This window comes from Solanum pennellii, chromosome 11, assembly GCF_001406875.1.
Source record: "Solanum pennellii chromosome 11, SPENNV200".
Lineage (NCBI taxonomy): Eukaryota > Viridiplantae > Streptophyta > Magnoliopsida > Solanales > Solanaceae > Solanum > Solanum pennellii.
In genome coordinates this window covers 1,398,826-1,421,849 of record NC_028647.1, presented here as the reverse complement: position 1 = coordinate 1,421,849, position 23,024 = coordinate 1,398,826, and the positions used below count along the sequence as shown (strand labels likewise).

General features: G+C 29.5%; 4 protein-coding genes across 9 annotated transcripts; 2 read left to right on the top strand and 2 right to left on the bottom strand.

Annotated features, from left to right (window-relative positions):
- The first annotated feature begins 1,361 nt into the window (after nucleotides 1-1,361).
- Nucleotides 1,362-4,909, top strand: LOC107002940 (uncharacterized protein At2g27730, mitochondrial-like). Of its 6 annotated transcripts, none has more exons than XM_015201153.2 (4): nucleotides 1,362-1,625; nucleotides 1,779-1,856; nucleotides 2,002-2,043; nucleotides 4,570-4,909. In XM_015201153.2, exons 1-3 carry the CDS (start codon nucleotides 1,473-1,475, stop codon nucleotides 2,029-2,031), a joined length of 261 nt encoding a protein of 86 aa, XP_015056639.1. In that variant the 5' UTR covers nucleotides 1,362-1,472; the 3' UTR covers nucleotides 2,032-2,043; nucleotides 4,570-4,909. The 6 variants fall into 6 exon arrangements, with proteins under 6 accessions (XP_015056639.1, XP_027768861.1, XP_015056640.1 ...); XM_027913060.1 differs by having other exon boundaries at nucleotides 4,387-4,909; XM_015201154.2 differs by having other exon boundaries at nucleotides 4,671-4,904.
- LOC107002937 (putative F-box protein PP2-B12) lies at nucleotides 2,599-5,074 on the bottom strand. Its single transcript, XM_015201148.2, has 3 exons — nucleotides 4,548-5,074; nucleotides 3,911-4,029; nucleotides 2,599-3,183 (listed from the first exon to the last, which is right to left on the bottom strand). The coding sequence occupies exons 1-3, from the start codon at nucleotides 4,941-4,943 to the stop codon at nucleotides 2,766-2,768; spliced, it is 933 nt and encodes a 310-aa protein (XP_015056634.1). The 5' UTR covers nucleotides 4,944-5,074; the 3' UTR covers nucleotides 2,599-2,765.
- Nucleotides 5,075-5,874: 800 nt separating this feature from the next.
- On the top strand, nucleotides 5,875-8,043 carry LOC107002939 (putative germin-like protein 9-2). Its single transcript, XM_015201150.2, has one exon. It carries the CDS (start codon nucleotides 7,201-7,203, stop codon nucleotides 7,825-7,827), a length of 627 nt encoding a protein of 208 aa, XP_015056636.1. The 5' UTR covers nucleotides 5,875-7,200; the 3' UTR covers nucleotides 7,828-8,043.
- A 1,824-nt stretch (nucleotides 8,044-9,867) lies between these two features.
- On the bottom strand, nucleotides 9,868-11,977 carry LOC107002938 (transcription factor SRM1-like). Its single transcript, XM_015201149.1, has 2 exons — nucleotides 11,508-11,977; nucleotides 9,868-10,380 (listed from the first exon to the last, which is right to left on the bottom strand). The coding sequence occupies exons 1-2, from the start codon at nucleotides 11,882-11,884 to the stop codon at nucleotides 10,125-10,127; spliced, it is 633 nt and encodes a 210-aa protein (XP_015056635.1). The 5' UTR covers nucleotides 11,885-11,977; the 3' UTR covers nucleotides 9,868-10,124.
- Between the last annotated feature and the right edge of the window lie 11,047 nt (nucleotides 11,978-23,024).

Genomic DNA, 23,024 nt, shown 5'->3' with positions numbered 1-23,024 from the left:
ATTTATCCGTTGCAAAAATTTTTAATTTTATACCAAAAAGTTGTCAAAATAAAAAAACAAGTTCCTCATGTCCTAACATATCTAATAGTAAAAACTCATTCAAATGGATGAAAGAATCATAATACCGGCAATGGAGCTCCGGCAAAATTTCTAGGCAACGAGCAATGCTAAAATGAGCACCATAATAAACTTAACATAACAAAAACCGCAATCTTAAGCTTCCTAACAATTCGAATTTCCAAATTAGGGTTAATAATAAGCAAATTGGGGAAGTCTTAGGTGATGAAATTTAGATTCAAATTTAGACAATTCTCAAAAATTGTCCAACGGAAATCTAAATCAAGTTTATACTTGAAGTTGCAAGCTCAATATTCAGGTCGGGTTAAATCCGTGTTTTATTAATATTAAATTAAAGAGATAGTGCATCACACACATATTCAAAATCTGAGATTGATGAGAAAATTGAGCAAAATGGTTTATTTACAAACGTATTTAAAAGTTTTGTGAGGTAATCAAACACTCACATAATTAAAGTATCTTTTTTAAAATTTAAAATAACTTCAAATATCACTTTATATCTTTTCTCATACTACAAATTACAAAAAGTTTTTATATATGGTTAAAGACACAAGGTACAATATACACTATGCATTGGAGAACGTTCACATCCTTTCCACCAAAATTCTTGGAGAATATTTTTTTAAAACAAATATACAATTTCATAATTATTTTTAAAATATCAAATTAAACACTATATATAACTAATAAAAATATAGAAAAATTAATCAATAAAGTAAATTTGTACTATTTTAATTATTCATCATAGTTATAGTTGCTATAATTACAACTTGCGGCTAACATTATACATTAGTTATCGAGGCTGAATTCGAATTTCTATAATTAATCATGTTTGTATATGTATAATTTGTCATAATATACATATACTTATGTATAATATACACTTATTTAACCTATATACATATACAATTCATCTTTCTCTCACTCTCTGTCATCTCTCCCAATTTCGCTTGTCTCTCTCCACTCTCTGCCCTCTCTCGCTTGTCTCTCTCCTCCCTCTCCCAATCTCGCTCGCCATATATACAAATACATATGTATAATATACAATTATTTAACCGATTAACATATATAATTCACCTTTCTTCTACTTTTTTTCTCCTGTCTCTCCTCCATATAAATTATAATTATCAAACTATAATTATTAAAAATAAGTTATTTTTAAGTGGTTATATATAAAAATTATCAATACGAAAACTATTTCCGATAACTATATAATTTTCCCTTTCAATTTATCTAAAAGTTCATTAATTAGATGTGAGCCTTGTAGCCTCAGTACGTGGCAACAAAATCCGTGAGAGCGCAGAATCAGCTGGAACCTTCAACTGATTTTTTTTTTATATATAAATTACAGTCACCTCTCTGTTAAAAAAATAAAATCCAGAAGAAAGCAGAATATGGCAATGAGATCTGTCGTTTCAAGCAGTGGAGTCCGTCGTTTAATGGAAGTTGGTGGAAGATCATCGGTTTCCGGTCTTCGTTACTTTTCCGATAGCAAAGGTCGAATTCTCAGTGAAGAAGAACGTGCTAAAGAGACTGTTTACATTCAGGTCGTATATATTTATTCATTAGATTTTATTTTTATGTGTTACGTTAGCATCGAGTGTTTACAAGATATGGGTGAATTGAAATTGAATTGAGATGTTTTAGATGTGTAATTTTAAAGTTTTTAGTACTTATTTATTGATTTTTTTGGGAAATAGAAAATGGAAAGAGAGAGAATGGAGAAGGCGAGGAAGAAAGCTGAGAAGGAGAGAGCTGAGAGAGAAAAAGCTGATAAGGTAAGTATTGTTTCAGATGGAATGTTATAATGTTTTCGATTTGATCAATTTTCGCGCATTTCGACTAATTTTACAGATTTGTAGACATAATTTTGGAACTTTTATTCTCAACTATCATTGTTTTTTTTTTTTTTTGCTTTAACAGAAGGGTGAAGAAGAGGCTCATAAGAACTGATTTTGCTACCAGGTATTGCTGATAGAAATAATGTTTGTGCGTCGTTCCTAGACGGACTTGTCTTTATACAAGTTTAATTAGAACAATATCGCTTTTAATAGTCTTTCCATGTTGTGTTTGATGCTTGTAAACTTGCTATTTTCGAGATCGTTTTCTTTGGTCTTAGTAATTTGTTGTTTATTAAGATGATTTTGTGGTTGGTAAACAAGGTTCTTAGCAAGATATATATCGTCAAATATTCAATATAATTTCATGAGATCTGGTTTCATTCAAATGTATATAACACAAAGAATGCATCTTTCCTTTTTTCCTGACTTAACAACATAGCACAACCTTGGCAAGATATTGGGAGTCCATTGTTTCTTAGGATTAACTTCTGAGGTAAATCACTCAATTGAAGGTACTCTTAGTTATCTTGTAAGTAAAATCCGAAAAGGATAACTTAAACGTAATTTAGCCCTTACCTTATGGTGGTAGAAATGTATAGAAAATTATTTCCAATAGACCCTCGTGAAACATATAGGACGGAGAAGAGCTTAGAAGAATGCAATGGATGGGGAAAGCATGTAGGAGCGCTAACACCATGTATCATAATATTCAAAATGTATCATAATATTCGAAACTTGTGCTACTTCATTCCAGCAAAGAAACAGGTTTTCAAAGAAGAAAAAAGGCCTCAAAAAGGCAAAACTTAAACTAGTTGCCTAAAGGGCTGAATAACAACAGTAAAATCGCTAAGCAATTGTTGGCCTGATCTCAAATCCTTCAACAATGAGCCCTCCTTTTGCCTGAAAATCAGGTATCACATCTTCAATTGTCAACTCTATGCAATCATCTTCATTTTCAGTCGAAAAATTACCCAATTCTAACTCGAACCAGCCATCTTTTCTAAGTTTCGGAACTGGTTTATGATCAAGCTCCATGTTACTAGGATGATCCGGATCCAAAAAAAGGAACCGCACGTTTGCAGATTTGACACCACAAAATTCAACTGAAACCTCCACGTTTCTAGCATCAGACCCATAAGAATAATCTTCTAACTTGTAAACAAGGTACGCTGTGTAGGATGTCAACGGTGATAGAATCCCAGCTCTTATTGTTCCCAAAATTTGAAACCACCATACAAGCTCCAGCCAAGCTACCTCCGGAAATCTGCTTTTACAATCAATAAAGAAAAAATGTAGATAGCTTCAATTCTCGACTTCAAAATTTTCATTTTAAATTCAACAGCAATAACAACATATTCGGGTTAATCTATCAACTGGGATTGGGAGAGGGTAGTATGGTCTTACTTTTAGGGTAGACAGATCGTTTCAAACCAACCCTTATGTCACGTCCCGTCACTTGCTAGACAAATTTTACATTCGGATAGGGGCCTAGCGTTGTAGGCAGGTTTCTACAATACTCTAGAAGCCTTAGACATTTCAAGAAGGCTATGAAATTTCTTAGAATTTTCTAGAATGTCAGAGAACTATCTTGGAAGAACTTGAAATATCCTAGAACATGTAGAGAGTTCCATTGAGGAGCAAAGTGTAACTATCAAGGAGACTTGTAAAGTAAATTTTATTTGCACTAACCGCTATGTTCTAGTATAAATAGATAGGGTATTCATTTATAAATCATTCAACTTGGCTCTCTTGTTTTTTTCTAAGTCTTACTTTGCATCCTCTTAGCGATTTTAGTCCAAAAGCTTACTTGAGCTTACAAGTGTCAGGTGTCGCACGAGTCTTTAGTAAGACTCTAAGTACGTGACACTTGGCTCAAAAAAAAAAGTAATAAAAATTTACATTACTAACGCTCTAAATCCTTGACACCTAGCTCAAAAAAGAAGCAATCGCATCAACATATATGCAGGGTAATAGTGAAGGTAATTATGGACCTGGACTCTGGTACAGAAATCCATTTCCAATGTTCTAGCGAATCACCCCATGATAAGTTAAGATCTCTTGCACCTAAGAAGTAGCATTTCTTTCCCGTCCATTTATCCAATGAGAAACTCTGTTGTACAACATACATACCGTAAGTAGAAAGATCATAGATTAAAGACAGAACGGTAACAATATAAAAACTAGACATGTTGCTCATAACAATGAAATAATAATAAAGATATGCGCAACAAAGTAGCAGTTGATTTTGAGGTTTCAACAAAGAGTAGTTCATTTTGAGGTTTCAACAAAGCAGCAGTTGATTTGAGGTTTAAATAACTCTTAATATCAGATTTAATTATAGTCTTTTTCCCAAGAAAAACTCGAAGATGGTAAAGAATTGACTAATGTGCATGATTTTGTGGTTGCGAGTCAACAATTAAGCAAAAAATGACGAGCATATATAATGTTTATGGATTCACCATTTCAGATTAGCAAATGAGAACAATTTTTCAAAAAACAAATTCAAACAGTTCTCTGTTGAATTCCCCATGAATGAACATAGACATTTGCAAGGAAGAGAATACAAATATTGCTATTCAGATCTTCTATCTTAGATTACCAGAGAGTCAATGATTTCCATTTTGTTACCTTGTGACCTTCATCAATTAAGAGTGGATGATCGGCGAGATAAACATAGGCATCCTTGAGTGATCGAAAATCGGGGATTGGAGTCTCTGATTTGGTGATGATAGACAGATAATCGGATGGCAGGAACTTTGCCCAAACAGAATCAGAATCGGCTGCGGAATGGAGATATGTGGAGACTAAGGAAAAGCGGCAAACGTCTTGTGGGCTCGTAAAGGCAAAGATCTTGGTGATACATTCCTCCGGTAGCATGGATAGACAAGTATTACTATTATTTTTCTTGCTCTGTTCTTTCTCCATTGATTGTGTTTTGCCGTTACACTTCCTGCTACTAATATTTATAGTTGAAATTTGTTTTTTCTTAATAGTTAAGTTTTGTAGTATATTTATTTTTTTCATAATTTTTTCCCTTCGCGGTAAGTTTAGTAATGAGAATTAATTTTTCTATTTTTTTTCCTTCGTAAGTTTAATAACAAGATAAGAAATAAGTTATCTATATACTACTTTTTCAACAATGTATACTCCCTCCTCATGAAAATAGTTAGTCTAATTTAGAAAATCGAGAAATAATAAAGTCAAAGGATAACATAGTAATATTAATTACTCTTATTATTTATTATTTTGTAAAGGATGTGTCAAGTCAATAGTGGACAATCATTATTTGATAGATGGGAGAATTATATTTGCTCTTCCTTCATGGTTTATGTAGACATTGAAAATCTGCGACTCCGACAATAGTAGAGTTCGAAAATTTGTGGAAGTTTGTAAGTTGCGAGACGTGTTCAACAAGGTACATACTTCACCATTCGACCCAAGTTGGTATTGAGAGAAGGTTAATGCCAGGAATGTTTTTGTTAAACGGAAGGGCAAGTGTAGTTCAATAGTTAGATCGTAGGGCATTTTTGAATCAAAATATAATTTAAGGGTATATTTAAACTATTTTCAATAGCTTAAGGGTAGTTTTAACCCTTTTTCCGTAGTCATCTATGTGGTGGTGGGGTCTGCTTGGTGTTTACAATTGGCATTCATGTGGCATCTATGTGACATTTAACACACACATGGATACTTATGTTAACTAGAAGGGTAGGTGTGGACCTTATATAGTTTGAGGAGAAGGGTATTTTGAGGTGAAAGATATTTTGAAGCTATTTCGGATATTGTTACATTTTTTTTTATGTATTGGTCATATATTACATGATATCAAACTCCTTAACTTTATGTTCTATATATTGTCTTACAAATGGAATTTAGACCATAAGGGTTCCTTCACAAGATTCATTCACATAAATTAATCAGGAAAAAAACGTTTTCGATGAACAACATGTGAATATTCCTATACTACCTCTTGTTGGTTCCGAGCAACAAAGGAGGATCATAAACAAGTCAAATATTTGTTTCTTAGCCATGTATATAATATACTGTTAAATATTCAATATGATTTCACGAGATTTAGTTTCATTCAAGTAACATATTTTAGCGATCTTTCCAGCTGTGTCATCATATTTGGGGCTCAAATTCGAAATGCAAAGGTATTTTTGCATAGTCTTAACCGTTGAGCTGTCAACCTTTATTGTGTCACGGTTGTTCAACACTTAGTATAACAAGTGTGACTAAGAATTTTTTCAGAACAATAGAACTCTTTCTTTTTCATCATGGCAACTTTTTGAATAATTCTTGAAACAACCAAGAAATTAAAAACTAAGGTTAGGTAAAGTAGAAAGTATCAAAGAAAGCTATGCTTATACCTGCTACATAAAATTACTTATTGATTTGAAGCTCTTGGATCTAAGAGTTTACTTAGGTATTAAATTTGCAATAAATAAAATTCATACATTTGATGAATTTCTCGATACAAATATAGAGTTTATTGTATTCAATATCCTAAATTCACCCGTATTATTTAATACATGATAATGAGCAACTATATTTATCGATTAGACATGTATAATCACAATTTTGCTTCACTTAGAGTCAATATTCTTTGGAAATAGTTTCTCTACCTCTATCTAGCTAGTAGCGGAAAGTCTATTAACAGTTTACTTTTCCTAGACAGCACTCGTAAGATTTCACTATTGTTGTAATTGTTGCTATATGGTCACAAATTTGATGGATTTTTATAAAATACATCCACTAATATTTTACCATGCCATTAATAAAAACAGATTCTATGGCTTCTAGTGATGATATATTATTAATATTATGCATGAGTATTTCCTTTACTACTTCATGTCCCTAGCAATTCTTTTAAATAAAATCATTTGATATAATAAATTCATTCCAAAGCTCAAATTCCAGCCTTCTCGTTTAAAAATATAACGATCTCATCCATCCCACCACATTTATTAAGCGCGGCGCCTCTCAACTTTCTATCAAATTTTGTTTCTGGTAAACTTACACATTCAATTTAATTCAAAATTGAACAATTCTTGAAACTTTTTTGAAATACAGTTGATAATATATACCCTACAATATTAAAAATTGCTCAATTGAATGAATCATTTGACTTTGTCAGCCACTAACTTGTTCAATTTTAAGTCCAAATAATACAAAAATATTGATATGCTACTTATAAACACACTATAAATAAACATGTTAATCATCAAAAGAAATTAACAACTAAGAGAAAAAAAAGTTCATCAAAACAAAAGAATCAAACATGGCCTGGATTTCCACTAAATCTTCCTTAATGCTTCTAATTTCAATTTTTACAATTGTCATATCCACAACAACACTAGCAAGTGATCCAGACATCCTTTTAGATTTTATGTCCCCTGAAAATCAAACCTCTGTTGATGGCAATTACTTCACATACACCGCGATGCGCGGTATATTTCACAAGCCAGTAGATAAATGTACTACAACAAAGGCTACAAAGGCAGAGTTTCCAGTTCTTAATGGTCAAGGTGTGTCACTAGCTGTGCTTCAGTTCCCTCCAGGTTCTGTGAACCCGCCTCACTACCATTCTCGCGCTACTGGACTCTTTCTCCTCCTGGAAGGCGTACTAGAGGTTGGTTTTGTCGATACGAAGGGTGTTCTGTATACTCAGAGGCTAAAAACAGGGGATGTTTTTCTGTTTCCTAAAGGATTACAACATTATCAGTATAATTTTGATCATAAGAGAAAAGCAGTTGGTGTAGCTGCTCTTGGTAGTGCTAGTCCTGGCACTGTTTCATTGCCAACATCAATTTTCAATAGTGGAATTAGTGAATTGGTACTTGCTAAGTCTTTTAAGACAGATGTTAAAACGATTAAAAAGATCAAAGAAGCAACCACAACACCTTGATATCACTCTCCAGAGTTGTCTGATTCAGGATTTAAAATTTGATACGTTCATTGTAATGTAAACTTATGGGCTCAAATCTAGTATTTCTTGATACATTTCTATACACCATGTCGAAAGTTTACAGATTCAGATTAATCTGTAGTCAAAAAGGCTACATTTGTTCCCACATATTGTACTACTATCATTTTTTAAGTCTTTTATTTTTTTTGTTGTGTTTTTGCAAGTGTTGAAACTTTTGTTTTGGAGAAAATTATTTGGTAGTTTGTTATGGTTTTACATCAACAAAACCTATTTTAAAGCTAAGAGTCTTCCGGAAACAAGCTCTCTGGAGGTAAAAGTAAGATTCGAACGCTCTATACTCCCACGACCTTATCTGTGAAATTACACTGGATATGTTGTTGTAAAATCTACTTTGGTTCCAAAGTGTTAAATGTGTTATGGCTTACGGTCTACATATATTTATTAGCAAGTTGTTGACAAGGTCATATGTTGACTTCCATAGCAAAGAGATAAGAGGGGGGAAGAGGGATCAAGAGAAGAAAAGTACACAATTGATGGGTTGACTTCCATAGGAGTCAGAATGCGTATACAGACCTCACTTATAGGATTACACCGACACTTATAGGATTACACCGAGTTCAATTACTAGTAACTACCAATCACTATAACAACTGACGTGTTAGTCTTTCTACCATTCTTCGCTTAAACACCAAGCTTTTATTTGTGACAAGTGTTAACCAGTGCCATGCCTCTACCCACACATCACGTGTTGCACTTTTATCGATAGATTTTTTTTAAAAAAAGGTCAATACTAGCATGCAAACAGTGAGATCAGAGTTGCTAGCTTTGAATTTAGTGGGCAATACCAAGATAAATTAATGAATACATACTCCATCTCAAGCAATAAACTGACAGATACATACACTACACTCAACTATTTTACATAGATGTGTGTCTAAAAGATCCATTGTGCCAGTCAAAGTCATTCCATTTATTAGCAGTGTTTCAGGTTTGAAAAAGTAATTTTAACAAAAAGAAAGCATAGCAGTCTGACTTTCACTAGCAGCAGCTGCAATTGCTGACCATCTGTTATCACTAAAACGTGGCACGAATCCAGATTAATCGAGACTAATCAAACACCGGCTGAGAAATCGAAAAAAAATACTATTGGTGTGTGGTAATTCTTGAGCAAAGCATACAAATGCAATATAATGTTCAAAGGAGTATTGATCTTTTAGGCCACTTATAATTTTAGTTTTAGTTTTCTTGATCTGAGAGTCCTCGAAAACAACTCTCTATCCGCTAAAGGCAGGATAAGGTCTACGTACACGCAATATGGGTATGTCGTTCAAATCATTTGTTGTTCCTTCTTTCTCCAAATAACCCAATGGTGTCTTTTGTACCTCAAACAGACAGGTTAACTATCAGTAGTTCTTTCTTCTGGTGACTTAAAACAGTGAAAACATAACATCAAAGTAAGGATCTCTAGAACGACGCAGGATTCCATAAGTAGAAACACATAAATTTCAGATCATCTTTGCGTCCAAATCATTAGCCTACGAAGGCACTATTATCAACTTGATGAAATGAAAGAACAATCACCAACCACTACAAAGATACCGGTTCAGTATACTGATGATCAAACGAGAATGTGTTCTGTATGTTCAAAACGTCAAACATAAAACAGGTATGGTACTTCGAAATGATTACTAAGTTACATCAATCTACAAAGCAAATACAGGACTACCTATTGATAGAGTCAGTAAAATGGTGCGAGGTAACTTACTCTTCTGTCTGGAGGCGATGATAGCAACCTTTTGATCATCCAGTCCAACGCTTGGCTGGTAGCGTCCTCCAGAACAACAAGGGCACACCATACACAAGTGAAAAAAGAGTAAACTCAAATGCTGAAAACAAAGATTAGAAGAAAAAAGAACTAAAGCATCAAATCAAGATTAGATCCCATCCGTAGCAAAACGGGGATGAAAGGCACCAATACTTAAACTTCCAGAAATAAAGCACAAACTTAACATAAACTAGTTCTGGAACCAAAACGCCAATGATTTCCCTTAAAACTCTGTTTAATTACATGTAAACCTTCACGTGTTGTGCGACTTATGCCATCCATAAGTACAACGATTCAGCACGTGCAGTAACTGAGACTATCAACTAAGCTTCTATTCACTAGGTAATCGTCTAAATCAACTGTAAGCTAGAAACAATAAACTATACAAGTTGGAACACATCGATTACATATGACCATAATATTTACACATATTCCTAGTCTTCATGTTTCTCTACATGGGAAAGTTGAAATTCTGATACCCTCCTTGATTCTGAAGACTGTTTTGAGGTGGCACTATCTTTGTATCCACTGCAGTGGTAATGTCATGTATGCTTGACCTTTTACGTTCTTTCTTCATCGACTGCTGTCTAAGGTAGTATTTTTGAGCATGACTGGCCACCTGTGTCGGTGTCCTCGTCACCACTACATTTCTTGAAATGCTTCTCCAATCACCCTTCCCATATTTATCCAGCCCAATAAGGAATAACCTATGACCAAAAAACCATTGTTTTCTAAGTCAGCATCAAATCCAAACAAATAACAATTCCAACTATCTTATGAAGTCAACTATATCTCGAGACTCGAATAATATAAATTAGATCTATTAGTACTATATATTTTTTATGTGTGACAAATACCACCTAACACAATGAAGAAGAATTCAACAAAGTTTTTCATATAACTTCATTTTCTACAACTATATTAGCCGTACCACGGGTAGTCAAAAACCTTTTAACTTCATTCAAAGAAGTTAGTAATAAACAATAAGAACTTGTCAATGCTTATCATAAACACTCAATCAACTTATTTATTAGGATGCTAAATGTCTCCATCTGTAAAAGAAAATGTCCACGCCCGGACCAAACTCACCTATATTTGCCACTTAATCAGAAATGTCTTTTGTCTCTATGAGATAGGGATAAGGTCTGTTGCATACACTCTATCCTCTCCCGACCCCACTCATGGAATTTCACTAGATATGTTATTGTCGTCCTAAATTGTTCACACAACAATCATTAACTACGCCTTAATTTCAAGCAAGTCGGATCGAAATACAATCCATTTCATTCTATTTGGATCAGTTCAACAAAGATAGATTACACAACTACTACTACTAATACTTATACAGTACTCACTATCCACTCTATCATTTGAACAATTTGCAAATACTTATACAGTACTCACTATCCACTCTATCATTTGAACAATTTGCTAAGTGTTACACAAATTAAAAAGATTACCTTTCTGAGCAACTGTTTAATCTCACTTTTCGTTTGGCATATTTAAGACCATAGGATTAAAGAACATTTTCAAAAATTTGACATATTGCAAAGTGTTGCACAACTAAAAAAGATTACCTTTTCGAGCAACTGCTTAATCTCATTTTTGCGCATATTTAAGACCATAAGATTAACGACATTTTCGAAAATTTGACATACGTTAATTTATCACCACAAAGATTCAAAAGTGTATCTTTTCTTAAATTCCGTGCAAAGTCAAAATAATCCAAATAATTTTTACAACACAGAAAAAATTCCCAAAAATTCAAACCCCTAGAACCCCTGTTTCCAAAATTCACATCAAAACCTATAAACAGAACTTCAAAAAAACAAACCTGTGTTCTTCTTCAGTCCATGGAGTTCCCTTTTTCCTCTCAACTTCATGTTTTTTGTTCGTCCCAAATGAGATCTGGTTAGTTTTACAATCCGATTCCCAATCAAACAAATCATCAGGATAACTCGGCGGCTCTACTCTCCCTGAATCAATCTCAAAAACATCATGAACAAGTGCATCATAGTGAGCCATAACATCTTCCGGCGTCCTTCCCGGAACATGATTAGCAATTTTCTGCCACCGTTCAATATCGTTTTCAGAGTACATAACTAGAGCTTGTTCAAATAACTTGTCTTCAAATCTCGTCCACGTTGAATTTGGATGAATCATCGCCGGTGATTCGCCGATTAGCCACCGATTGTTCGCCGGATACATCATCCTTCTTATTAGGAATTCAATTTAAAAATAAATTTGAAAAAAAAAAATTAAGGGTTTTTGGTGAGGAATTTAAAGAGGCTTTTTTATTTGGTTAAAATGACCCAATCCATCCTAGTATATATATAGGAAAAAATTATTTTTTAAATTAAAAAAATTATATTTTTTCGTTATTTACTTGTTCATTATATTAAAAAAAATTATTACAAACGTATTTGTATTTCGGTGAATAAATAAGAACTAAGAATTTCCTCTTTTTTTTGTACTACTATTTTCTTTCATGTTTTATATAGTTTCGTAATATATTTTATTATTTTATCCTTTTTAACGTATGAAAGAAAAAAAATTATTATTCTTTACCTCTTATATCAATAAATACAAATATCATAGTAAAATATTCTCTCATTATAACTTTCCTGAGAAATACTATTATTTTTCACCTATATTAAACGTAGATATTTTAATTGAATATATAAACATGATATATTTATTTTTACTTGATCAATTTAAGATATATAGATATAATATATCACTTAAACTTTGATTTTACTTCTATGATTAACTATAGTTATTTAAAGTATTGAGAAAAATTGATATACTCCTAGTTGAATTGTCATTTTATAATCTTTTAAGAAAAATATCTCAAATCAAAAATAATTACATAAAAGTATATTGAGAATTTATTTCATTTTTTTTATTTGTAATTGAACAATCATAACATCATTTTTATTTTTGATATTTATAAACTTGAATAACGATAACTACTAAGAGTAGAATTAACAGAAATTAAACTTAAATTTTTAAAATAATAAATAAATTTATATAATTATTATTAAAAATCACAATAGATAATTTAAAATCGATAAAATAAAATTCAAAATTTTAGAAGTATTTGGCAAATAGGAGTTGGTTAACTATTGGTGGAGGCAAATAAATTTTATTAAACTTTATTTAGTGGGGTAGGGGCAAATTAAATTTATTAAGATTTGAGTGTACAATTTTGTCACGTTTTTTACTATATTTGGTGTGGCCACAAATAGAAGTGACATCAAATATTCTAATTGGGAAATTCTAAAAAATGATGAATTTTATTAATACTATATTTGGGGAGGTTAAAAATATTTTTAATATATTGAGAATGATATTTTTTAATTTGTTGTTTAATGAGTCGAATATATTGATAAATAGTTTTTAAACAAGTTTATTCAAGTGATTAGACAATAATTAAATTATTCAAGTGAAAGAAAATGTGTTATTTTACTTATTTAGTGAGTCCATCATTTACAAGAAGACTAGTATAAGTCCTTCTTCAATCCAAACAAAAATGTTTAACTCTAGGAGTTAGGGTTTTTTCAAAAATAAATTATCTAAAAGTCACCATGATTTTACTTTTCTTTTAAAATTATAAATAAAAACTAATTATCCATTTCAAATAGATTTATACTCTTAATTTGGAATTCATTAAACATTCACCAAATGTAATTTACTCTTTCTAAATCGTATTCATTTGATCTTTTTCTACGAGGTTAAATTATGTTTTATATAAGTTCAATATTTATATTTCAATTCAAATGCGAATTATGTCATATTGCGGAGTTCATTTTAAGGATAACACTCTTAACCTATTTCTTTTTATGCTCAAAAAGTTTAAACATAAAACCTTTGATTAAATTTAAAAGAATTCTTATCCATCACAATTCACTTGATATTTATCTTGGACCTGACTATTTCGAATTTATATTTGGCCCTAAGGAATAAAGATTACAATAATACTTATTACATAGAAAACTCGCACTGGAATCACCGGATCATAAGTTATAGTTGCCAAGTTTTTTATCAAGGCATAACGTATAAACATATTTAAACTTGCCTATGATTAAGTATTTCAATTTTAAAAACACATACTTATATATTTTTATTCGATTTTAATTAATCTACTATCTTTCGTTGATATCCAATAATCATATGACACATAATTATTCAAGTTTTGAGATAATAACTAGTAATACACATTAAAGACAATCATGGACATCCTAAACCTAATATTAAAATAGAAGCTAATTAGATACATTTAATTTATACCAATAATATATGTTGACCTATAACTCATTACTAATTATTGTTGTTGCAATAGTTGACTTCTATTGGTTTATCATTATAGTTGTAGTTGTTAATTTTAAAGTGAACAAGAAATTGGGAATACTTGTCAAGGATTTGATGTGACAAAAATGTGAATTTTTTATGATCTTGACCTGGTGATTAATAAATTAATATGTAAATCGAAAATCATGAAACATTTAATTTTTAAAGAGAAATTGAAGGAATGATAAAATGATTTGAATTTAAATTTTAATAAAATAAAAATGATAGAGTTATTTCAGTTTACTTGGACACCAAAATTATTTGAAAAAAAATTAATAATAGTGCATCATATTTTGGTATTGATAGAACTTTATTTCTAATTGGTGTGTATTAGAGAATTTTTAGGATTATTTTCTACTTAATTCATGGAGGGGCTCTTTGGAAAATAAATAAAATGCATTCGATTAAATATAGGGTAAATTTTGTTGTCAAAATAAAAAATAAATAAAATTTAGGGATAATTTCACATATAGTCATATAATTATTACCTATTTCAAAAAAATAGTTTAACTATCCTTTTTTAAAACACAGACGTTACTAAAGTTTTGCGATACTAATACAAAATCATATATTCGGAAAATACCAACATTTTAAAAAATTAAGTGTTTCATCATACTTTCGTCACGCAAACAAGGTAGCAGACGAGCTAAAAACGACCACCCAGTCACATATCCCAATATCTCTTCCTAAAGTCGTTAAAGAGTTCCTCAATGCAGATAAGGGAGGAGCGTTGCCTAGTAAATTAGTGTTTGTCTATATATAATAAGTTAGCTCGTTTAACAATATATTTGTAATCACTAACATTAACAGTGAAAAATCTAATATTAAACATTTAACTATATATAATGAATCTTTTCTAATAAAAAGAACTCTTCTATAAATCTAATGAATAAAGATTCAATTAAAAAACTCGATTCAATTCAAAACTCAAACTTACACGAAGAAAGTAAAATATTAAAGGAAAAAAAGAACTCCAAATAATATTCCAAAACCTAGGCAAAATTACGTGATTAAATTAGAATAAACATTAATAGATTCGTAAAAGAAAGTTGTGAATTGATGGAAAATCTATTTTATTCCTTTGTTCTTCGTATATTAATTATGGTATAAAATATCTATCTTAATAGATTTTATGAGATATATCAAATATTGCCTTTATCCCAAATCTAGCACTTCTTTTGTTGGTTTTTAAAATTATAATTATTTTATTTATTTTTGCTATTTCCATATTTTAGTTGTCCCCTTTATTTATTGTTGATAATTAATTTTATAAATTAATAAGTATTTTTTAAAATGAATAATTGTAATAATATAAGATATGCATAATGAATGTGAATAATTTTACTTTTTCCAAAACACATTTCGTTAATAAATTATTTATTACCAATTTGAGTTGGCTTTTCAAAAAAGCAAATGGATAAAACTTTTTATAGGATTCTTCAAAATTAATAATACCAAAGTCGGCAGAAGAAATAAAAAATTAAAAAATAAAAAGTGAAATTTTTTTCCACCAAACTCTTATCCAACATTACATATATACAATAATTAATATATGAAGTCTTTTTCTTATTGGAACCCACATAGATAGTGTCCTATCCAAATATATAGTACACTAAGCTTTAACTATGGAATTTTTGTTATTTTGTTTCGAATTTAAATTTTGAACATAAAAATAATGATTTGAAATTAAATTTTGAATATATAAAAAAATGGTTAGGAGCATTGCTCTTATAATGAGCCTGCGATCTACGATTTGGATGTTAATTTTAATATAAATATCAAAGATCGAGTAAAAAGATTTTAAAAAAAAAATAGTATTTATTGAGATATTTTTTAGTTGACAGAAAATTGTGATAGAATGATAAATATTTTTGATTATTAATTAAATATATGTCAATTTCAATCTTTTGAAATGAAGTCTTGTTTTGATAGGGAAAAATTTATTTTGTGAAATTTTAAGCTCGATTTCAATTAATTAAATTTCAAAACAGACATTAAAAATAATATTTGGTGAGGTAGAATCAAATTAAAACTTATAGGTACGTATAATTAGTTGAACTTTAAAATGATTATGAAACAAACATTTGACGCAGAACTTTTTTAAGATATTCTTGCATGAATATTTCCGTTCGTTTTATTTATAATAAGGTCAATTAGATAATAAATATCTTTTTTATATTTTGGTTTTTTAAAAGTGTTATATTTAAATTCATAAAACAAAATTACTTTTATAAGAAATAATTTTTATCTCAAATTAAAGTTATATTACATAAATTTAAATTAGTCGATTCGAAAATGAGTATCTAAGTGACTACTATTGAGCAAACTTTAAAAAAACAGTACATTGGATTTGGATATCTATGAAATGAACTTTAACTATTTCTGTTGATAGAAGAACGCACATAAACAAAATATAATTATATTTATTTTGCAATTCTAAGAGTTAAAAAATAATATTATAATCTTATGATGATATCACTCAAATATCTTGTCAAAACGATTAAATATATTACACAACTCAAATAGTTAAAATAATAAAAATAACAATAAAAAAATAATCTAATCTTTAGATGATATCACACAAATCTCTACTCACTTCCATTTTATGACACATTATTATTTCACTAAAATCCAAATATGAGAAAAAATTGTAATAGTTTAGTTGATCGATTATTTGAATTTTTATTGTCTTGTCTTACAATTTTATTTTTATTTTTTCTAAAAGTTTCTAAAAGAAAAAGGATGGTTATCAAGAAAAAAATGTGAGTAATGAGACTAAGCTAACTTAAAGTCAAGGTTCTTCCCGCTCGACAAGGAATAGAAAAAATATCTCGAGTCAATATTTAAATACAAGATATTATTTAATTTAAAATTATCTAAAATTGAAATTGGAATATATATAAAGTTCACATTCAAATAAACATTCTTTTACAAAAAAATAAACTATGGAAAGTCGAATTTACAAACTCAACACTCCAAACACCACCTTCAATATTATAAATATTGTACTATTAATCAATTGTTAAATGAAGAACTATAATTGCTAATTTTAAGATAATTTATTCTTAATTAAACGATTCAAAATATAAATCTTAGCTATATAAACTTATATTAACCAACTTTTAGCATAAATACAGAATATAATGAAAAAACTTTTTTAAAAAATAAAAATTGTACAACATTGTACATCGTACTTTCATTAATTAATATAATATACTTATTTGTCTTTTTGTTAAAAAAAATTCAAGTTGTTACCTACATTTTATTAGTAACATTTGTCCACATTGAGTTTGAGGATGTTGACACCACGAATGCCGTGTGACGGTTGAACACACGCTTTTACCCGATTTTCATCGCGATAAATATTTTTTCATTCTTAATTATTATATAAGAAAGTGTTTTACCAAATACCATTGATAAAATTTGTCTAACAATAATTTATTAATTTAAACGAATCTAATATAAATACTGAATACACATTTGAAACAGTCGATAGTTATTTCGTTTTATTCCAGAGTTTAACCTGCTTCTTTTTCTTTCTCTTCATCTCTCGTTGCATAGTCCTCTTGATAGGTACTATGAGTCTTCAGTCTCACACATTTAATCGATTCGTATTTTTCTCTAATTTAATTGAGAATTTTTATTTGTAGCATTTTAAGCGTTGAACGAGAGATTTCTTTTTTAACTCTATTTTTAATTTTTCGAATGAGAAATTAGAAAAAAAAATCCATTGTCATTTTAATATAATTGCCACAACCAATCTCCTTCATTCATTCGAGAAAAAAACTGGAAAAATTCTCTGTTTTTATTATTTTAAAAAACTAAAAAAAAAGTTGTACACGTGGATGTGCCAGTTATTGACACGTGTTAGCCACTTGGCTGCAGCAGCCTCAAACCAGAGATTTGGATAAGAAGATCTTGCCACGTCATTTATTTATTAAAAAATTTTAAAAAAAATTGTGGTGGTGGTTATTTTAGGTGGTAATATAAAGGAACATGCTTAATCCGTGTGGACCATAAAACTAATATATACTTTTTAATAATTGGAATAATATTTAAATATTTAATGTGGATAAGGCTTTGACTAAGTTCACATATTTTATTTATTTAAAAGGATTGTACTAATTGGAATTATAAAATAATTGATAAAAGTGAGGTTTTCTCGTAAGTTGTAGTAAAGTAAATACGAAATGACTATATGAATATTTGTCGGATAATTGTATATATGTAACTGGTATACATATGTTTTTGAATATCTGACAGCGAGATTAAGAGAGAGGTCAGAGAATAGAAAGAGGCGAATTGTATTTGTATATCTTTCATATAATTATATATTTATATGCCTAATTTGTATTTGTATAAAAGAGGAGGGAGGCGAAAGAGAGGAGGTGAGAAGAAAAGCGACGTAATTATATCAAAAATCAAGCTGTGAATCGTAATTTATTCAAACTATAGCTATGTTAAAAACAATGTCATTGAGTAAGAAATAATAAAAATAAAAATTAACCAGTATATATTTGCTTATACGCGTAATTTTCCTATAATTTTTTAAGTTTCAATAACATTTTGAATGAGAAGTTAAAATATTGGGACAAAAATTATCACTTCATAATCCTTGCCATTTTTTTTGAGGATTTTGACTGAAAACTTGTCTTAAAATTCGATGACATATTTTTTTAATTTTCCGTATATGTAGGAAAATCTTCGACGTGAAAATTAGGATGGATTGAATCCTGAGTAACAAAGCAGCCCATTAACTAACTGGACTATATAAAGCCCAATAAGATCCATAGTTCTGAAACTTGGGCTCTAACTAAAGTGGGCCTCTCAAATATCAATCAAAATTGTAGAACATTTAAATTTGTTATTGAATTATGTAAAACAAAATCGATTTGTTTTTCGTTAATAATCGAGTTCAAATATACTCTAACTTTTAATCGATAAATCTCCAAGGATCCATGCCTCGTGATTCGTAATTCAAAAGATAATGATCATCTTTTTACTTTTCTCTATTAAAATATCAAATTTTTTTATTTGTAACAGGGGTCGGAAGATATATCTAACGCGCACACATCACGCGTTCAGAGAATTAAAATTTCATTTCTTGCATGATCATTACTCAAGTTTTTTTTTTTAATTATCGGTGGAATGCATTTATTAAATTCCTGTCTTTTCCAAGTAGCAAAAATTATAGTATATATATGATTCACTTTATATTTGATTATAACATAAAATCTTCAATTATTATTATTAAATTTAATAGTACAAAAAGGGTTTTAAACTACAACATATTCTCTAATGGCAAAGAGACTAGAGGATGACTCTAGACCACAATAAAGTTTCCACAATCTTTTTTTTTTTTTTTAAACAATTGACAAGAATGTTTTAATTTAAATATCTTAAATATAAAATCGTATAATTAGCTTTTTTTTAATTTTGTAAAAAATTTATATTAAATTAAAATAAAATAAATAAATTAAAATGGAATAATACATATTTCAGATTTTCCAGACAACTTTCCGCCTTTGAGCTGGAAGTTGACAAAAAAACAACCATTAAATTTTTAATGGATTATTTTGTATTATGAAAAGCTGTAAAATGCTTTTTCTTCACTTTTTGAAAAGTCTATTACCTTTTCGTATGGTTGATAAATGATAAGTACAATTTTATTTAGGTCGAATTTTACGAAAAATCTCTTTTTTTCTTAGAAAAATTATTATTCGAAATTGAGAGGATGTAAATATGAGAATTTTTTTTATTTAACTTTAGATTACGTATCTTATAAGTTATTAATGCGTATACACATCTATATACTTTGATAAGCAGGCATTATCGAAGATTACGAGGTCTTAGGAATGTGTAGGATAATTCTACGCATTAATCGAAGATCATATCCTATATTCGAGTTTTAATAATATAAAAAAAATCATGACAAAGAAGTGTGTCTAGCTTCTTGAATAAGATTTACGATTTTTATTGAATCTGAATTAATGAAGCACACAGATACCAATATTTATTGAGAGTCAAGATCATGTTAGATGGTTAATGCTAAGAGGCAATAGTCAAACACAATTTTCTAAACAAAGTACACTTACTATAATTTTAATTAATTAACTTAATATTAATTAATCACACTTATAGCTCCCCTCAATTTTTGCTGTGTAGTTTGACTAGGTGACATATGTCTGTATAAACACATAATAAAATTGTTTTTAAGGCCTAATTCTATGTGATTAATTAACAACTGTCAAATCCAGGAAAAAAAAAACTAAATTAATTGGTTTGGCAAATGCATAATAATCTTCTCTTGGTAAGTTAAATTATCTTTTAAATTAATTCTTAATGATATATAAAGCCCCCATGTGACATCCATTATAAATTATTTGAATTTATTGGCAGACAATGTTACCTTCCAATCTTTTTCTTTAGATGTTATTTAATTAAAATTGGGATCCAGTTAACTTGGATTAAGTTTGAGTAAAATGAAGAAAAAATGAAACAAGACACATCTCAATTAATTACTCATCAATATCTATATTGATGGTGGAAAACTAATTAGGTTTTAATGACATTTGAATAACTTTATTGTAAAGGTTAGATTGAGTTGACATATTTGTCAATCATTATAGAAAAGTAGAGATTTACTTTTAAAAAAAATGGCTAGTGATGTTGTTAGAAAGTATATAGTTATTGGAGTATATGATTTTTAAAGTTTTTTGAATTAAAATAGAACGAACACTTATAACTAACAGAATAAATAACTATGCAGAATATACTCAACTATAGTTCATCAATAATATGACCCTTGATAAAAGATGTGAAGGTCGAGAATCATAGTAGAGTAGATTATTAAACGTATTATAGGAGATATATTTCGTTAGTTTATTTTGTAAAATAACTGATTCCCGAACGAACCGAGGGAGAGTCAAGGCATGAAAAAACTTATCTATGATCTGCTTATTTTCAAGTACGTATCATCCACTGCGTTATCCGCCGTCTCTGTGGCCGCCGATATATTTCATTAGTTTATTTTGTAAAATAACATTAGTATTGTTTTTACGTATATACATGTGTTAAGTCAACTAGAATCGTATACTAATTGGCTTTTCCTGCTACATTCATTATTATATTATATTATATGGTCCATTATCAAAATAAGTGAAATAGTCAAAGTAGATCGTATCAAAATCAAATCAAAAATTCAAAAAAATTAATCGAACGTAACATTGCATTTGTAAAAATAAACTAAGCAAACGTTACAAGTATAGGAATATAATTACTTGTCGAGTTAATTAGTCAATGCTACCCAAACATTATACCCAAATTATAATGTTTGATATTTGCATCAGAGCGAATCAACTTTATATTATATTTAGATATCAATATCTTCGAGATAGAGATGTTGTTTTTGGAAAAACATCGATTCAAGCTAAAGCAATTAGCAATTTCTAAAAAGATTGTTTTTGATAGATCAAAACAGATATATTTGGCAATTATTAACAACGTTATAAGGAAGCAATAATGATCATGGATACAAGTTACAAAACACAATATCAAGCAATTTTCGTAACCCCTAAATTACTATACTAAACCTTCAACTTGTATCAAGAGGTGTCAACACTTATATATATAAAATTAAATTTTGACCAATATATCCAATGTTATTTTTCGGTGGAGGAATATCGCTTGACACGCCATGCCCTAGTGCAATCACAAACGATATATGAGGAAGGTAGAATGACGCAAACCTTTGTCGTTTTCATCTTGGTGGATAGAGATGGTTTTTTTCGATAAAGCATTGAATAGTATATATTAATTGTGTAACTATAAATCATGTAGTAAGTTTAGATTTAGATTATTATGAAATATAAAAATATGTCAATTCTTTTTTTGATTCATCATATACTTATTTTACATTGAGTAAAATAATTTATAACCATACAAATATTCATCACTTATTTTAGTTCATAAATTTCAAAAATCTCAATTTTTTTTCTTAAATCTGTAACGAATCAAGTTAACTCATATAACATGACACAAAAAAAGCTACTTCCTTCGTCCCAATTTATGTGACACCATTTTCTTTTTTGTCAGTCCCAAAGAGAATGTCACATTTCCTTATATGGTAAGTATTTAAAAATACAATTCCTTTTTTACTCTTATTTATCTCACTTAAATTTAAACACAGTACTCTAATATATTTATGACGAGAGAGTTTACATTTTTGAAGACTAATCTAAATAAACATTTCAAAGTCTTCGTTATTTTTTAAATTTCGTGCTCGATTAAATATTACAATAAAAATACGATGAAAAGAGTAATACTTAAATTTTTCATTTTTTTTTTCTAATAAAAGATAATATATGAATAAGAACCGATAGCATTCTGCTAGAGAACTCACACAAGTGGAACAAACATAAAGCAATAGAAAGTTGGCCATTGGGAGCCTGAAAAGTCCAATGAACACCACCTCTTTGTTTGATTTTTTCTCTAGTTATACAACAACAAGATCATATAGCTATTCAAAGTCCAACTCAAACAGTAGAAAAGTAAAGAAATTGAATGCAAAGATTGATTGGTTATGGAACTGCAAAAAAAAATAAAATAAATGATGATTTCACTACCCCATACTGCTACTACTTGCCAACCAACCAACCATTAGGTAGCTAATACTTTCTCTTAGCCTTCATTTGGTGCAGTAGTAGCTGTAGAGCACAGTGAGTACAGAGTAGACAGAGGGCTCTGCAAATTTTGCAGAAGAGGAAAAAAAGAGTTAGTTGATACTTATCCACTTGCCATTTAAAAGGAATGGCCATTCTCTTTTCTCTGTTGACATGGACTATTTATACAAACCCCATCTCTTTGGATAAAATTTTATCATCCATCATCTTATTGATTTTTCAGCTTTTGGACCATTTGAATATCTTTCATTGGTGTGCTGCCGAATCGCGGTGAATTGATGATAGAAGTGTTTCATGTTTAATTAATAATTTTAAGTTTG

Bases quoted from the DNA above. Each gene is read 5' to 3' on its own strand.
- LOC107002939 (XM_015201150.2), top strand. From the start codon at position 7,201: ATGGCCTGGATTTCCACTAAATCTTCCTTAATGCTTCTAATTTCAATT.
- LOC107002940 (XM_015201153.2), top strand. From the start codon at position 1,473: ATGGCAATGAGATCTGTCGTTTCAAGCAGTGGAGTCCGTCGTTTAATG. The intron at 1,626-1,778 runs GTCGTATATATT...TTTGGGAAATAG, and splicing joins AAGAGACTGTTTACATTCAG to AAAATGGAAAGAGAGAGAAT. The intron at 1,857-2,001 runs GTAAGTATTGTT...TTGCTTTAACAG, and splicing joins AGAGAGAAAAAGCTGATAAG to AAGGGTGAAGAAGAGGCTCA.
- LOC107002937 (XM_015201148.2), bottom strand. From the start codon at position 4,943: ATGAAAAAAATAAATATACTACAAAACTTAACTATTAAGAAAAAACAA. The intron at 4,030-4,547 runs GTAACAAAATGG...GTTGTACAACAG, and splicing joins TAATTGATGAAGGTCACAAG to AGTTTCTCATTGGATAAATG. The intron at 3,184-3,910 runs GTCCATAATTAC...TTGTAAAAGCAG, and splicing joins ATTTCTGTACCAGAGTCCAG to ATTTCCGGAGGTAGCTTGGC.
- LOC107002938 (XM_015201149.1), bottom strand. From the start codon at position 11,884: ATGATGTATCCGGCGAACAATCGGTGGCTAATCGGCGAATCACCGGCG. The intron at 10,381-11,507 runs GTTTGTTTTTTT...TTTTGGTCATAG, and splicing joins TGGACTGAAGAAGAACACAG to GTTATTCCTTATTGGGCTGG.